Below are 19670 nucleotides of genomic sequence, written 5' to 3' on the forward strand. Positions count from 1 at the left end.
AGACCTGATATATCTAAAAAGTTAATCAAACTGATCTGAACAGACCGAAAGAAATCCAAACATACCGAAAGACATCTCTCTAAAAATAGTTTATTTACGTATCCCTAGCGTCGAAAAACTGATTGCCGTCGAAAAATTGACATGTGAAATTTGGTACTATCACATGACCTCCCTTTTTGTATCCCATGCAACAAAGTAAAAAATATCGCCAACGTATATAATACTGTGAATAATTTCATTATAATTTCGAAATTGATGAAATCATTTCAATTTTAATCTTAATATTAAAATACTTAATTATTAATGGACCTACAGGTATGTTATTAATTTATTAATAGGGTATAATGACTTTCATATGACATGTATAATAAGTAAAATAGAAGTACAATATAAATTGAAATAAAATATTTTTGTAATTGTAATTGTGCTTTTAATTGTTTTGTTTTTTTGTTTTCTTGTCATAAATTAAGCGGTATAATTGGCATATAAAAATGAAAAAAAAATAATAAAAATTAATCTCTTGAAATGAAATAATTAAATCTAAAGAAGCGGACAAATATCATTAAAATAATAAAATTTTTTTTTTTGTTACAAAAATAGACATTTGAATTAAACGTACCCAAAGTTTCTGAAAAAGCGAAAAATTTTTGTTATTTTTGAAAAATAAAAAACACAATATTGGTTTTTATTTTTTTTATGTTTTAGTTCAAATAGTCATGTTAATACAATTTTCGGGAATAAAAAAAAAAAGAAAATAAGAAAAGAAAATAAATTATTTTTTCCTTTTTGTTTAATTAATGTAAATTTAATTATAAAACATTTTATTTTTATTTTTAATTTTATTAATTAAATTATAAAAAGCCAAACAGCTTCTTTAAAAAAAAAACAATTTTTTAGAACATTATTCATCATCTTTATTTAATATTTAAACAAGCTGTATTGCTAATATTAAATTTATTATTAATAAATAAATAATTTAAACAAAAAAAAATTAATTTAAATCTTACTTTTCATGAGCTTCCTCTTCTTCTTGTGTTACATCGGATGGAGGCGTTAAATAACCAGCTAATCTAAGGCCACGTTCTCTTAGACCACCGAATTTAAACGATTGCTTAAAACTAGCACGTGCTCTATCAACTACAAAATCAATAAAAATTTTTTTATATATTTTGAAAATTAACAAAACAGAAAAAAAAATAAATTATAAACTTACATTTACTTAACCTTCCAGGCGGTTCATCAATTGGTGGCTCTGATGTTGTAGGATTTGATAAATCTTCAAAATTAATTATATACAATGAGATATCATCAGCCTCTGAACGGATAGGTGCTATAACTTCTGAGCAAAGAAATTTCGTCCCTTTTGTAAATATGAAAAGAAAAAAAAAACAAAGGAAAATATTTAATTTTTAAAAATTAATTCGATTTTATCTCTTGATCGTCGTCTAAGTGGTGCTCGATATTATTCTTTTTATACTTACCATTTTTACGATAGTATAAAATTTCAAAATGTTTTTCATAGCCTTTTGTAAGAGCCTCCCTAATAAGATTCACAGCCACTTGTGATGTCATTGGTCCGTGAAGAAAATCAGTTGAACTTGAGCGCTGCATCACTTCAGCGCGTGTAAAACCAGTCATTTTACAGAAACCATCCGAACACCAAATGATATGATGCGTCTCTGATTGGGCATTTGCTACTAAAAAACTTCTATCTGCAATTATATAAAATTGAAAAAAAAAAATGCATTAATAATTTTAATTTAACAATATACAAGATATAATTTATAATCTCATAAAAAAATCATAAAAAATAGGCAGAAAAATTTGACATTGCCTGCCCAAGACACTGCCCGCTGAATGAGCATACGATTGGAGTGCAATTGCCCTTCAACAAAACGTGTCTGAACGACCGAGAAGTAAACAAGAAGGACCATTTTTCACTCTATCAGCGAGTGCTCGGCTCTTTGTGGATTGGTCACGTGGAGCAGAGCGTACGCGACGCGCTTGGATGAAATATTCAATATTAGAACATTCGCGGATTGAAATACATTCCCAAAAGAACCGGGTATCTAAGATAGTTCACGTGTAATCGTACGCTTAATAGCAGCCTGGTGATCACACGGTAGTGGTAACAAAACGGCACATTTGCTGCTAATAGGAGTGCGATGGTTCTGCTAGACCGGTCACGTGAACTAATCAATCAACCAAAGATAGCTAATTCTAACAAAATAAAGGTATGTGCTCTTAAAAACCTTCATAATTTTATGATTTTTATATTAAAAAGTCCGCTAACTGCTATAAACAAGTTTAAAAATTGCTCAACGAGTGCGCAAATATAAAAAAACTTCAATTCAAAGCAAGAGCGAGTAGGCAAGCTTCTAACTGAATTATAAAAAAAAAGTTATTTTCGATTTCATAAATGTTACTTCTTAAATTTCCTAACCTATATCTATTTAGTTCAAATAATAAGCAGCATAAAATTAATATCAACGAATTCTCCGTTTTGAGTTTCATATGCTCACAAAATTTGGTGGTTCTACGACTGTTGTAGCTAAAGTTATAATATATTATATTATTTAAAATTATCCTTGAAAATATTAATTTATTGAGCCTTCTTGATAGCTCCTCTTTCAGATTTAGTGTTCAATAGTTAACTACATACATAAATCAATTTTAATTATATAAAGCCTAATTTTAGAATTTTGGACGCATCACGGCTAACTAAAGATATTTTCGAATTGTGTTTAATATTAGGTATTCTAAAATTTCAAAAAAGCTATAAAATTAGTCATACACTGAAAAAACTGCGAGAATTGCACACTAAAAAGTCTAAAATTCTCAGTATGTAAATGAGTAAAACATTAATTTTAGGTACCATTGGTAAAGTTAATTATTAAAAAATTGCTATTGAAACAATAAGAAAGTAAAAGGAGATCGCTGAAATTTAGTTATAATTTTTCTAAAGTTTGGAAATTATTTTATTTATAAAATTGTAGAATATATTTTCCATTTTAAAATTTTTAATATAATAGAACAAAACTTAAATTTATAATATCAAAAATCCAAAAACCGGAAGATAATAATGCAAAGATCCCATTTTTTATCAACGCTCTTACATAAACGGATAATATTTTTTAATTTAAAATAATTATAATTAATTACATTGATATACAGGCAAAAACATTTTCAATATTTTTAATTAAAATCTAATTTATATTAATCAATGTTATATTTTTGTAGAAATCTTTGATAAAATTTTAAATTTTAATAGAAGAGCCTTCAATAAACATTCCAAATTTTATTATAAATTATATTATAATTATATAACATATTCGACAGAGTTGAGAGGCAAAAATGAATTTATGTTAAAATAGAGTGAAAACAGGAAAGTATTTTGGAAATAAAGAACAATATTCTTTAGGCCATACAGCTGTATTGAACATAATAACTCATTTTTGCAAAAATATTGGGTAGGCCACTTATGTGCCGCGCGTCTCAAATACAATTACTTTAAAATACATCTATATCAAATACGATTAAAGTAAATTTATGGATTAAGGAGTTGAATATATTTGATTTATAATATTGATCCTTTATTAAAATAGATATAAACAAAAAAAAATTTGTTATACTTTAGTATAAAACTTACTGTAAAAGATTAGAGAGAGATTGGATTATAGATGTACTGTGATCCTTGAAAATAATTTTTAAAAAAATATATTATAATAAGTAATTGAGATATTAAACGAATAACCCACACCGAGAAAGGATGCTTTGTTTGGCAATTATATATAAAATATTTTAAGAGATGGTTAGTTCAACTTAATTATTATTAATGACTGTAATAAAAGGTCACTGTTAGATTTTCCAATAATTTTTTAAAAAATTTTAAGGTCACATTTTCATATTCATAGAAAATTGAAATTTTCCTTTATAAATTTATTTTTTGTACGAAAAATATTCCGGTGAAAATTAGATTTTACGACACAAGTTGAAATTATAATTGAAAAGATGGCATTAAATAAGAGCTACGTATATTTCATGAAAAATAAAAATCATCTTTAAAATTGGGATGATTTTAACTAGAATATTTACAGGAAATTTTTAACAATTGATCCTGTTATTAAAATTAATTATAGCTTGTGGCGAAACTATAATAAAATAATAATTTCTTTAAGTAAATTTAAAGCCTATTTTACTTTATCTTTATAAAAATTTTCATTATAATTAAATTTTATTGATATTTATTAGAATTTTGTTTCAATAATCTCACAGATCACGACTATTCTAAATTTTCATTATATTTTATTTTATAAGTTTCGAGTGCATGATAGAATAAGATGTAAGCAATGAATGCAGTTCACATTTTTTTATGCTTGATTTATTAAAACACAAAATAAATTAAGAATCATTTTCTAGTTCAAAATCATTACTATAATATGAGGATGCTGTTTGTGTTAGATATCAAATATAGTAAAAACAATCATAATTTTATATCTTTAGATTTCAATTGAACATCCTACACAATTATTGCTATAAGAATTCTTGGTTTATTGCACAATCTTTTCATATATGAAATTGCATTAAGTGACAAAAATATGAGTTCTAATTCAAGAAAGGTATATTAGCAATAGCAATGTAAAATATTATATTCATGTTAGTGCATTTGTGTTTAGAAAAAACAAAAAAGGAAAAAACATGTTTTTATTTCCGAATTGGCCTTGTACAATAGAAGCACAAAAATAATAATCTATACATATAATAATATGCTGTCATCGATGTTCCTTTCAATTACAAAATTTCATGTTCATTTGTTTTTTGATGGTTTTTATTTTGTTCTGTTTTTTTTGTTGTTTTTATTATCCTGTCGTATATATAAAGTACTTGAAACTGAAAAATATTTTCAGTTATTTCATTTTATCTATATTACTTTTTTCTATTATATTCAGAGAAAAAGAAGGAAAAATTCACCTTATGAAACTTCTAGAATTCACAATATTATTACAGTTATAAGGACATCAAGTTACGATTTTAATCCCAGTGCAACATTATAGTTTCTACGTGTAAACAATTTAATTTCTTTATTTAATTTTCATATCAGAGACAAAAATAAGAGATGAATAACAGACACCTTTCCAATTGTGATTTTTTGTTTGCAACTGAATAAAATCCTTATTTTTAGTCAAAGTAATGTCGTGAAACGTTTGGAATTCAAATAAAAATTGAATTTTCCTGGGCACCTCAATTTTATGATTATAACATTAATAACTAAATAAGAACCCAATACTTTCTAATGCACAGAAATAGACCTGACAAATAGCTGTCCAAAAATTGACTTGTTAGTCACTCTTAAAATATATTTTTATTATTTTCGGTAGACTGTCGGCCATTATAGGTATATCGAGAAAAATTTTGACGCTGGAATAGGACTTTCCTGATTGTTAGACACTTGTTAAAATAATACTTATTGCACCATAGAATAAAATGGTAAACTACTAAAAACCGTCGCGATACCAGGAACCATTTTAATAATTTTCATTGTGGCCAATGTCTCAGGCCTTTTTTTTTGTTCGAGCTCGTATGGATACTGCTTCAATGGTAATTTAATACAAATCTAAATTCAATGGTAATATAATACAAATCTAAAAAAGCGATCAAGCTGCAGTAATATAAATATGTTCCGGACTGTTTTTACATAACATGAACAAGAAAATTTTGTTAATTCAAACTCCAAATCTGATGCAACTCTGAAGGATCTACAAAATGAATTTTTTATAATAAATAATAAGTATTAAATTACTTAAATAGAGTAAAGATCTTTATGGACCATTATATTGCCCATACTTTGTAACAAATTCTCTTCTCATTCTCTTTACATTTAATTAAAATTGAGCACTGTGTTAATAATTTTCTTGTTTATCTCTTATATTCTCCCTTTCTTATTTTTTAATAGTTTTTTACTATTTTATTTTCAATTTTTCTTAATATTTGAAAACAAGATGGCTAATTTTTATTCATAATATTAAATTTATAAATGGAACAAAAGTTCATCATGTCAAACATGGTTTATAACAAATTTTATATCTAACTATATAGTTTTATAACTAAGTAATTTTCTTCAGAGAATTTTTCCATTGAATTTTAATGATAAACCATAAAAACATAAAACATTTATTTGCAAAACGTGAAAATAACAAGGAGTAAAACAAAAAAAAAAAAAAAACTAAATAAAAATAGAATTTTCTCGTTTTCATCTTTAGAATACAAGGACTGACTATAACAATAACTAAACTATATTGGGATTTTCACTGCGGCTAAAATAAAAACGAATTAAAATTGATGGAAAATAACTTCCTGTGGTTTTAATAGATAATATAGTTGACAATACTACCGCAATAAGATAATCATATTTCCTAATATTATTATACAGGGTGCCATACAGGGAAGTATCTTTAGTAATTAAATTTTGAACCCAATACAATTGAAAATTTTTAGGTAAATTTATGGCGAATTGATGAAATCTATACAACTTTAAATATTATAAGTGAAATACGAAAAACAATTGTTGGAATTGAATATTTATGTCTGTCCACATTAACAATAGAAAATAGTTAATGAAACGCCTTTTTTCGAATGAAAAAAAAACAAAATTGGGGCAACAATACTGGGAAAATTCATAATTTTTTAACTAGGATTTTCGATATTTAAAGCCCCAAAAAGGCAAAATTATGGTATTGCACTAAAATTGTATTGTGAAGTAGAGAATAGGAAAAAGACTAGTTCTATATCTTTCTGAATTCAAAAATCAAACAAGTGTTTAATGTCAGAGTATCTCGGTCTTTAGAGTATGCCGATTTTAATGCAATAGCCGTCATGCATAATAGAATAAGTGTTTATTAATGGATTGCTTTCTGTATTAGCATAGCTACCCATACTCTTAATAAATTAAAAATTTCGCATATAGACACAGAAATTATTAGAAAATTCATTATGCTGACATTCGAACTGTGAAAGTAACTTTTTAGCAATAAATTCTACAAAATAATAAGCATCCTGTATCAAATTACCCTTAAATAATATAAGGTTGATTAGCGGTTGAAAACAAACAATGATAATATTTTCATTTTATTTTATAACAAATGATAAATTATGAAATAATAAAAAAAAGAAAAACAGTTTTTTTTAACATTTGATTAAAGAGCATTTCATCTCAACTAAAAATATTTTTACTTCTGAACGTCGAAAGAAATACAAAAACAAACTTACATAAGAATGAAAATAGAGTCAAGGGAGTTGAAGATTCAAAAACTAAAATAAAAAAACAAGAAAAATTCCCAAAATAACACGTGTTAAAAATGTTGAAAAATGAAATTTAATAAAAGTGATGAAAACATTTGAAAACAGCAAAACAAAAAAAAAAGAAGGTACTGGTAATGGCGACATCATATTTTCTTTAAGTTTAATAAAAAATTTTTAATTTTACCTATTGGAATTTAAACTTTGAAGTACATGTCTTTTAAAACAGCATGATTTAATTATTTTACCTTATGTTAAGTCAAAGTGTGACAAAGCAGGAACTGATCTGGGTCCAGATAAGAAGGAAAAAGTGGAAATGGATAGGCCACATTCTGAGGCGGCTAATTACATCACTAGCGCGCCAGGCCCTAGAATGGAATCCCCAAGGGAGAAGAAGTGTGGGGAGACCAAGAACAACGTGGAGCGAAGCGACAATACATGGTCCGAAGTACAAAGGATGGCGCAAGACAAAGAGAATCGCCGAGGATATGTGGAAGCCCCATATTCTCTAGGGGAATAGAAAGGAAAAAAAAAGTGAATTCAAATGTTTAACAATTGTTTGATACCCTTTAAATTTTCTAATATAGTAATGCGATCTTTATGGTAATGCGAAAATTGACAGTAAGATTAAAATTTTATATTGGTACAAAATCCTTTTTATTCTACCCATATTTTCCTAATTTGTGCAAAAGTCTTCCTTTTAATATAAGGACTATTAATATTTCTTCTATAAATCTATACAATATTAATTTTTAAAATTTTTCTTTTTCATACCGTACGAATGTATGTTCGAAAGGTATTGAAAATTTGCCTTATCGTTTATAACACTAAGAAGTAATGGTCTGAGATATAGACTCAAGTGTATGGTTTCGATCAGGTATTGAAAATTTGCCTTATCGTTTATATAACATTAAGAAGTAATGGTGTGAGATATAGACTCAAGTGTATGGTTTTGATCAGCCTCGAATTGTGAATCGATTTAACCATATAAGTCCGTCTATCCGTTCGTCCCAACGATAATTCTAAAACTAATTGAGCTAAGCTCAAATTTTCTACCAAATTTTCTCAAATGATTAAATATAATCAATGTTGTTTAAATGTGATCGCGATAGTGGTTCAGATAGCTGCCCTATACAACTTCAATTTTATTACAGAAGCTATAATATTTAAATTTTGCATAAACAAATATTTTAGAGGGGCTATTATATTTTATAAAACTAGTTGAAATCGTGGTGGAAGCTGCCATACAACTTCGATAGTCATTTGGTATATAGTATGTTGTATATGGAAACATATGGAAACTATTGAAATTACTAAAGGACTGAAATATGGCTTAAACGAATATGATAATATGGCCATTATTTACAGTTACAATCTTTGAAATTGTATGATTTTTTACCATACAATAATTTTACATATACATGTATGTATATGTAAAAAATTCAAGAAATCGTGATGTAACACAATGTGGTAATTATCAAATAGCAAAGCGATTAAAATTATTCATTCTTTCGTTTTCCTCGCGTTCTCGTTTTATTTTAAACTTTCTATATTAAACCTGTTAAAAAATGTCTGAATTGGTATATTAATAATATTTTCTTTGAAACAGTTAGATATATTGACTGCATGTCCTGATTTATCAATACTTTTTTTTTATAAAATATTGATTCACAATATATAGGTACTTATACTGACATTAAATTTTGTAAATATTCAAATGTAAAAATTTATTACAAGATACAAATTACATTTCTAATGACTCACACGTTTCTAGTGAGAAATAATAAGTTCAAACAAAGTAAAAATATCGCCAATTGACGTAAACAATAGGTAAATTTTATGAATTTTCAAAACATAAAGTATATTTAAAATACACAATCAATAATTGAAATGTAACCTTAAAGTGTGCAATATAGTAAGTATATACGTAAATACTACTATTTTGTTAAAGGAAGAAAATATTATAATAAAAAATGTAATTTACGTAAAGTTTTGGTAGAGTAATGTAATAATGGCATTTTCATGGATATTACGTTAAAAATGGTGAACCTACTTACTTAAAGTTGACTTATAAATTGCAAGTAAAATTAGCTGTTATTAGTGTTAAAGAACACTATATTATATTGTGAAAGAACTGCTTACGAAATCTGTAAAAGCAAGGTCAAAATATTCCAAAATAAACCTAAGTTTCTAAAAAAATAACGTTGTAATGCAAGCCATTTTGAAAATATTATAATTTGTAAAAATTTCTTGGACTGAAATTCTCATATACCCCAATTCAATAAAAATGTTGTATAATAAATAATAAAGGTAAAAAGAAATTGAAAAGTGTTCAACTCAAACCCATAAATTTATTAACATCTTTTATCATTAATTAAATTAATTTTTTTAAAATTACAAACCTTCAACAATTCGTTTGAAGTAATTGGAATTTATAATAAACGTAACTAGGAGCAAAGAATTACTGAACTTAGAAACAAAAATTGCAAACGTTTACATTGGAATAATTAACAAAGATGATTTGCATATAGAAATAAATCAAAGCCAGTTAAAATTTTCAATCGATGGTACCGATATTTGCTACAAAAGGACTTTATTTATGGTTGTAAAAAAAAAGCTTTCTAAATAAAACCCTTATGTAAAGAATTAAAACTCATTTTATTTTGTAAATTGTAGGTTAAAGTGTGTAATATAGGCGAGAACCATTTGTGGACAATCCAAATTTAATAAAAATCAAATAATGCAAACTATAACTTTACAGCTAAATTTCATTAAGTCAAACATTTTTTTCAGATGAGAAAAGGGTAGATTTTAAAACATTAAGAATAGCATCAATTTTATAGTAATTTAACAGTCTAACTTTTGATATAAATGTATGTACTGGAGAACTGCATGTAATTCTCATCTTCGCTGATGATCATTCGCGATTGATTTTTAAAATTTTTTTAAAATATTTATGTTCTATTCGGTTTGATTTAATACTTAAAATTTAGAAATCTTTTCTCTTATGTGATCAGTAAATGTTACAGAAGATTATGAAAATGAACATTAAATATTAAATACCTCTTTTCAATTTTAATAAAGTAAGTTTTTAGTTAGCATACCTAGAAAAATGTAAATTTGACTCTTAATATGGAATTCCCTGAAAAAATAAATTTTAGTAAATTTCATCAATATTAGTTCCGTTGACATGATAAAAAATCTGAAATTGGCTACCAGTTCGGGTTCCAAACTCTGGTCTGATTTACGCTTCCCCACCACAGAGAAGTGCTTTCCCACCGATAACTTGGCATCGGAAATTTTTGCCATTATATGCAAATGCATGTATGCAATGCGGTCAGTAAAATCAGTTGTAATATAAAGAAAAACAAAATCTGGGTTACCCCATATCTTCTATTTTTTATATACATACATACATAACATAAACATGTACGTATGTGTATTACATATATAGTTTTCATTTTTGAAATCCTTGAGATAGATTAGAGAATCCTGTTGATGTCTTTTATTATTTTGCATCTTTTCCTCTTTTTACAATATTTTTAGAAGAGCGAAAATAATAGAAAATGAAAAAAAAAAAATAGTCTTCACTTAAGTAATTTTATCAAATTTTTGCTTTTTTGTTTTAATTTTTTGTTTTCTTTTAAAGAAAAAAATATTGTAGAAAAAGAAAGGCACTCATCATAATCTCTTTTCTCTTTTCGCCTCTCTTTTATGATCTTGTCTATATTATCATAGCCTTTTTATATTTAAATAAAGAATATTTTCATTAGATATTCTTCAAAAAAAAAAAAAAAATAAGAAACAAAAATTTTTTATCGTAAAAGCGAATAAAACGTATCTTATAAAGGGGAGAAATATATCAGAAAATGAGAGCTATACATACAAACTACAATGACTGTATGATGTGCTATAGGTCGCTAGGATGTTACAGTTATCCACTGTTACATTGATATTATTCATTTCATAGTGTTATATAGCCATTGTTAGTTGATATCCTTATTTTCTTTCTATTGTTATTTAAGAAAAATATGATATATTTCATTTTGTTTATTTTAAATTTAAAATTTAGAAGGACATTGACAGAATCTAACGAATTTTTTTTTGCATTCGCTATTTTTTGTTTCCTTATTATATTGTTTTCTATTTTTGCCAAAAAATTTTTCTCTTCATTTTAGTTCAAAAATAGAAAATTAAATATTTTTAGAATTTAAATTTTGTCCAGAATGAAAAACAAACAAAAAAAAATAAAAATTTACTGAAAGGAAAAATTAGAATTTTGACTTTATTTTTTTTTTGTGTTTAATAAACTGGCAAAATTCCATTCTCTTTGAAAAGTTTTTTTTTTGTAGTGGGTACCTAAATAATTTTTTAATGAAAATACCGAATGTAAAAGCAAGGATACCAAACAAAAAAACACAAAAATTCGATATCCTTCCATCTATGTCACCGTTATAGTTATTTTGTGTTTTTTTTTTGGGATTTTTTATTTTATAATTTGAAAAAAGAAAATTTGTGCAGTAAATAAAAAATTATTTTTCTGTTTTTACTTTTTAAAGTCCTATGATGTTTGCATGTTTAAAAATTTTACTTTGTGACATTTTTTTTTTTTTGTATGGAAAATAATGAATTTTTATTATAAATACTGAAAAAAATGAAATAATTTTTTTTTTTTTTTTTCGACATAATTTTAATTTAGAAAAAATTAGTACATAAGTCACAATATAAAGAGGAGAATGAATTTGGTGTTGAACTAACATATTAAATTGCTGATTTACTGTATACTTATTCATAATATACGGGTAAGGAAAATTGATTTCTCTATCTTGTGTTTTACGAATTATTTATTATGTTATAGCTTTAGTTACCGTCAATGTAAAATACATTGGGAACAACATTTAAAAGTTATTATTCATTTGTTTAATTTCTTTATTGCTCTAAAAATATTCCAAAATAATACAATCATTAAATATAAATATAAACAAAGATACCTATAACTACACGTGTTATCTTTAAAACTGAAATATTCGATTTAATATAGATTTTAATTTTATATGTAATTTATCTTGTAATTTTGTATGTATCCATCTTACAGTAAGGAAAAAACGGACTAATTTAAAAAACCTTCTACAAAATTTTATTTAAAACTTAGATTCTATAATAAATATATTAATGTTAGTACCTGTTTTTTAAATTCTATTAATAACCCTTAAAAATAATATTAGTGATTTAAATTTCTAATTAGTAGATTTTCAGAATAATATACAATTTGTAAATACATTTGATCTGGCTATCAATATTATTAATAACCTCTTTAACACGCAAATTTTTTTTTGGGTAATAATATGGTAAATCTACCATCGACTTCAATATTTTATTTTGATTAACCTGTAATTCCTTTTTATGTGTTGTTGCACAGTTCCACCTTATCGGCACAACCATAACCCCCATACAGATTGTTTAAATGAACAAAAATCACTTTCACATCATTAAAATTTTGTTAAAATGCGGCAGTTCAGAATTTCAGCAAATGAAAGACTATAACATTCTAATATATGTATCTCTAAAAATAACCCGGGACACATGCAGACCAATCGCCAATTTTTTATCAAAAATTTCTCTTAGATATCAAATATTGCCCCTTCAAGCTACAATTCTATAGTCAACTACTAAATATGTATCTGGTAACATTTAAAATTGTTCATTCATAAATCTCATTCACGTCTAATAATTATTAACTTATTTCACATCACACGAAAAAGTTAAATTTAGAAACTTTTATTACTAAATTAATATTATACAATTTTAAAGAAAATTTTCTCAATACCAATTTGTATTTTCATTTAAAGTAAATTTGTTCTACAATATGCAGCAAATATTTAAAAACGTAATTGAGTCTCTTAAGTTCATTTAAGAAACGCTAAGAAACTAGCACAAATAAAACATAAGTGAGTCTAATAAAAGTAACTTTAGTCAATCAATGTTTCATCTACAATTAGCAAATTATTAAAAAATCCAGCATACTTGAAGTTACGAAAAATCTTAAACTTTTGAAAATTTTTAAAATTTTTGTCTTTAATATTCGAATATTTAATAAAACAAATTCTAAAATATCAAGAAAACTTGTAAATTTCTATTTTAATATGGGAAATTCTGTTGCTTTTGTAAAAGTGTTTTATTTCACACATAATTTTCATGATTATTGTAAATTTAATGCAAATAAATCCAAAGTATTTTCTCTATAAATTTATTTTGTATACATAAACCCAAACCAATAGAATATATAAACACAATATATTTTTTGCAACTTACTTAAGTAAAATAATACGAAAATTAAATTTTAATAAAAGCATTTTTTACAATCTATATAAAATTTTCTACAATAAATTTTCAATTAATTTACTAATAAAATTATTGAATAAACATAATTAAAATATGATTTAATAACTTACTAATAATTTAATAAAAAAAAAATTTTTAATAATTATTTTAACTTCATATTTTTTTAATAAAGTTCTAACAAGAGAACTCAAAATTTTATTGTTATTACGTCCAATATAATTAAAAAACAAAAAAATGTAAGAAAACACACTTTTTTTTTAAAATATTTTTTAAACAAAAATAAAAAATTTCTTTTTAATTGAATTCATAAAAATTGAAAAAAAATTTAAAAAATTTATTTTTATTATGAATTTTTGTTTGTTCCTTTTTTTCTTTTTTTTTTTAATTATTATATTGAACGTTCTATTTTATACAATTTTGGGTTACGAAAAATAAGTATAGCGAGCTATTGTAATTACATGGACCGACCCATACGATATAATTTCTTGAAAAGTATTTTGAAATTTTATTAAATTTTTATTATTATTTTTCTCTATTTGAAATTATTAATAAAAGTAATTGAAATAATTTTTAAAATTCAATATTTTTATTATTATTTTTACAATAAGAAGAAAAAAAAATTTGTTTGCGTATTTTTTTCATTTTTATTTTAAATGTAGCCCGTGAGTACCGCGAGAATAGTACTACAACATACTCAATATTGTTAATTTTTTAACTAAAGGCATGTAATTGAAAGCAAAGAATATTTCTCTATATTGCATTCCAAATCACGTAACGATACACCAAAAACTAGCGATTTTATTCAAAATTTTCTGAGTTCAGTTTTCAGACCAGAGTATATTTCATATTAAATTCAATACCGCGATATATTGCGATATTACCCAAACTCAAAAAAAATATTTTAATTTAATACCGTGACATATTGAAAAATACATGGTTTCCTCAAAGTGGTTGCAGCAACATTTCGGTTTATTCCAATTTTATAAAAAGAAATGTAGATTTAAACCGCAATAATTCAAAATATTGCAGTCTCACATTTACCAAAATAAATATTATATTTTTTTTACTAAATATGTAGCACCGCAATATTTCGTCTTATTTTATTTTTTTATTTTACATAACTTTACTAGTATAAAACAAAATTAGTATAAAACAATACTAGTATAAAACAAAATGTCTCTCTCACAAAATGTCTGTCTCTCACATAAAAATAGCGTTACTTTGAATTCTATTTACTTGAAGCAATAAATTTAGAGTTATTGAGATATTATTCTGAAGGTGCGACAAATTTCATTCCAATATTTTATGAAAAACATACTTGAATTTTTTAAAAGTTTGTCTATGAATGAGTTCATTTTGAACACTAGCTGCAATACATTAAGCTATCTGAAAAATAGAAAAGAAGGCATTTGTGTGAAACTATGTTTTATAAATTCCCAGTTTTAGAAAACACAGCCAAGGAAATTCGATTTTAATTTTTCAACTTATTACCGGTATTAATAATTATTGTAAAAAATTTAATCGGTAGAATAGATATTAGGGCCCTTTAATTAAAATTGCTAAGAAAAACTCTTTATATAGAAATTTGCATTTACTTGCTTATAGTGTTTTGGACTTTGGGTTTAATATTTTTACAAATTTAGTTATGCAGTTGAAGTTTTAAATCTACATACTAATTATTCAATTATAAATTTTAATTACGGTATACGGGAAAAATATCAATAATTTTTAATAATATGAAGACGCCTTGAATTCACCTGAAATACTGGTGCTATATCTTAATGTATAAAAGTAATAGAGATAAATTTGAATTCTTGTCGAAAATAATTTATAATTTCTAAATTGTCTAAATTTAAATTGAAAATGCAATATTCCGTAAAATCTTTAATTGAATGCTAACTTTTTCTTTAACTTTTCCTATGGAACAATGAATTTTTAATTACGTAAACACTAGTAGATTTTTTTTGGTTCTTCTTATTTTAACAATTTTTTTTTTGTGTTTTTCTTTTATTATTAATATTGTTCTTGACGTTGTTTGGTTTTTATATGAACATATCACAAGTGTTATTCACATATTCGATTGCTTAAGAAAATACTTGTGAACATCTTCAGAAAATTGTTTTTAAGGAATAAAAAAGAAAAGAACAAAAAATTTCAATTGAGAGCAGCATATTGTATTCGTCTATTATTTTAATATTGTCTTCTCCATTTTCTTAATAATTATATTTGTTGCATATAAGTATATTTTTCCATATTCGCTATACTTGGTACGTATGTATGTGTATTTATTGAAATTTTAGTCAATATTGTTTGTGTTACTTTCAAAATTTTTAAAGAGTAGCTATTTTATAGAATAAATTTTAAATTTAAAAATGTAAAATTTTTAAAACAATGAGGAAGGCGATATTAAATCCCTTACAAACGGATTTTTCAAAAACAGTTCTAGAAATAAAGTATAATTTGGTTGAAAGATTTTTTTTGAAAATTACTAAAATAAATTACAAATAATTGCCATTAATTTTTTCAAGAACCGTAATTAGAATTCAATAAAATCACAGCGGATCCTAGATCAAATGTAATAATTATTGTATAGGTAAAACATTCAGCTCTGTCCTAAACACCACTAGTAAAATCCTACGAATTACGAACTTATCTACCACATAGACTTTTTGAATGATAACAAAATTACACTCGTAGAGATTATGAATTAGCAATAAAACAGCACCATTTTTCGGAGTCTAAGTATTTATTTCCATTTATGGCAGCTGCATGGCAGCATTTTAACTTTAACTTTTCCCTTTAAATTGCTGGTTACGTCTGATTATATCTTTCGTAGACTTTTGAAGTATACTTTTAAATATTTCTACCTTTCTAATTTTCTTAAACAATATTAGGGCTTAGGTATTTAATTTTGCAATCATTACTTGATTGTAAAATCGTATTGCGCGTACATTTAAATAATTGAACAATTGCGTCAATACGCTACTTAAAAATTTCAATTAAACTGTAAAAATTTACAAAGTGTTTGATTATTAAATTGCATGCGATCATACAGTGTCGCGTGTGCACGCTTGAATATAAACCTAACAGAAAAAACTAGTAAGCAACCAAACAGTTGCAAAACTAAAAATAATTGCATGTCTGCCTAAGCCCCTACTTAATTTATTGCAACAATAGCCCGACTTCTTTTATTTCTTAAAAATATTTTTTTTTATTTTAAAATAAGTTTTTGAATTTTAACAAATAAAATTCTCATTTTAGTTTTATTGACATTCATTTTCAAAATAAGAATGAAGGAGGGCAAAAAAAAATATATTTTGTGATTTTTGCATTTGATATAACATTCAAACAAAATCTAATAAATTTGGTTCAAGTTCAAAAATAAAATTTTATCTTGATTCTTTTATTTTTCAAATTTTAAGCCCCATATGTGTCTATTCTTGAATTAAGAATTTGTTTTTGAAAAAATTCTAAATATTAACTAGCTCTAGCTATTCGAAATTTTATTTCTTTATTTATTTTTCGTTTTACACTACCCTACTTTATAAAGATAAGTTTCTACTTTCTGGGCGCTAAAATATGTGACATAATATAATTTTGAAAAATCTATTTGAATTATTCCAGATTTAATTTTTTGATAATAGCTATATATTTATTACATATTTTTGGTCACATTATTATTATATATTTATAGGCCGAATATTAAAATTAAAATCCTAGTTATGTATACCATTTGACATAATAATATATATACAGTTGATTTTATGTTTTATTAAGATAATTTTTAAATTTCCTCTTGTTTTTTTTGTAGAAATCAGTCGAGTACTGCTCACACATTAATATACATTGTATATATATATATAATATATGTATATAGTGTAGAAAAAAAAAGATTTTCGAGATTTTCTTTAATCCTTTTTTAAAAATGGCATATTATTAAAACGACATTTTTTTTTTTTTTTGAAATAAAAATAGGTCAGGATGTTATTATATTTCCTTCATTCGAAAAAAAAAAATCCTTAATGTCTTATTTATATTATAAAAATGTATTGCCTATTAAAAGATTCATATCTTTAACCCACCACATAAAGAATGGTGATAAAAGTTATTGGAATTTTTTTCTTTCTTTCTTTTCTTTCCACTTAATATTTTTTCACGCTATATCTTTTACATTGTTTTCTTAAAATATACATCAAATGTACATATACAACACAAACATATATAATAATAATATTTTTGTATAGTTGTGTATATGTACATATATTAAATATTGCTATTAAATCTTATCCTTTGTTCTTGTACATACTTTATGTTTTTACATTATTTATAAATGTTATTGATGAAAAATTTAAGTTTACCATTTGTTGCGTATTACAAAAAAATGGCTCAAAAAATGATAGTTTATTGTCTATATGTGCAATATATATATATACATTGTACATAATATAATGATGGGGTTGATTGCTCTTTTGTTTTTTTTTTTCTTTCTTTTGTTTTATTGACCTATTGATTGTATGTTTTTTTACGAAAATCGAAGTCCTTTTCGGTATTATTTTGTTTTAACTTTAGCTTCACTTATCCTAACAAATTTAAAATGAAAGAAACAAATTGACTTGACTTGAAAAATAAGAAAAAAACAAACTTTATTTCTATAAGGTATTACATAACATATGTTTACCCACATACATATACGTACATAATATTAAGTATATAACAATCATACACAATTGATATTGATATAACTACTGATTAATAGTTTGAAAATGAAATTTATATAAAAATGATAATGACCAGATAAATGATTTCCAAGCACGTTTAATATTGTAACATATTGTATATCATTTGCCATAATTTTATCTTTACTAAATTTTAAAAAAAAAAAAATTGTAAATTTGATTTTTATATTATTTACGATTTCTTAAGAAATTGATTCAATGCTTTAAGAATATTATGGTATAGTGATCTTTTTATAAAACTGTCAAATTCTACTGTCGCGGTTACGAAAATATAAGTAACTAAAACCAAATTTCTATTATTTCAACTTTTTATATATTTCAATTTTCTATATTTCTAATTTAAAATGTTAGACACCTCTGTTCGAGTATAAAGTTAGAGTTATTCTTTTATTCTCTTCACCCATTATTAAGGCTCCATATTTCGTATTGAGAATATTAACACATGCGTAACATAGATTAGCACACTTTCCACCGTTTGCATATAACCATATTTATCTAGTTTTTCAGATGTGTGTCAAATATTTTTAACTTAAATCACTTTAAATTTTTTGTTTTGTGAATTATTATTACTTAAACGTTAATCCTTCACTACAAAAATCAATAAATAAAAAAAATTATTTTAAATGAATTGACAACTAGGTCTCACTGAAGCTGGATAATAACTATATTATTGTGAAATCCGATAGACAGCGACTTAACTTACCGAATATTGATTTTGATATTTTAATATTATTAGTGAAGTAAGGTTGATTTAAGGACCATCTTACACAAGAAAAATCAAAATCATCAAAAATTGAAAAAAATTGAAATTTTCTTTTGAAAATTAACAACAAAAATGTACTTAAATTAAATATAAAAGCTGATTTTTTCATCAGATCTATATTGTCATATTTTTTGGATTTTTTGGCGAAATTTACCAGATTTTCCGGGAAAACAATAAGAATTATTGTATGAAAAGATTTACGAGAAAAAAGTGTTGTTTCATCAAGACAATGCACCAGTTCAAACATCTGAAATCGCCATTGCAACAATTATTCAATTGAAGTTTCAACTGCTTCCTATTCACCAGATTTAGTCCCCTCAGATTACTTTCTATTTCCAAACTTGAAAAAATGGCTTGGTGGAAGAAGATTTTTTACAAATAAAGAGGTAGAGTCTGGCGTTGATGGCTATTTTACAGAGTTTCCTAGTTCTTACTATAAAATCGGTATCGAAGCAATTCAACACCGCTGGCAAAAGTGTATCGATCTAAAAAGGGACTATGTTGAGAAATAAAAATAAATTTTTTCAAAATTT

At 24.7% G+C, this 19670-nt stretch overlaps 1 protein-coding gene across 8 annotated transcripts in view; it reads right to left on the minus strand.

The window, feature by feature from the left end:
- LOC129611095 (potassium voltage-gated channel subfamily H member 7-like) overlaps positions 1–19670 on the minus strand; it is a 144435-nt gene that overhangs the window by 61841 nt on the left and 62924 nt on the right. For all 8 annotated transcript variants that reach the window (XM_055524040.1, XM_055524037.1, XM_055524036.1 and 5 more), the window contains exons 2-4: positions 1482–1712; positions 1214–1360; positions 1008–1137 (exon numbers count right to left, since the gene is read on the minus strand). In XM_055524040.1, the coding sequence (XP_055380015.1) occupies positions 1008–1137; positions 1214–1360; positions 1482–1712 (508 nt within the window). The remainder of the gene's footprint in view (positions 1–1007; positions 1138–1213; positions 1361–1481; positions 1713–19670) is intronic.

Source organism: Condylostylus longicornis, unplaced genomic scaffold (assembly GCF_029603195.1).
Source record: "Condylostylus longicornis isolate FDR11 unplaced genomic scaffold, ASM2960319v2 ptg000048l, whole genome shotgun sequence".
NCBI lineage: Eukaryota > Metazoa > Arthropoda > Insecta > Diptera > Dolichopodidae > Condylostylus > Condylostylus longicornis.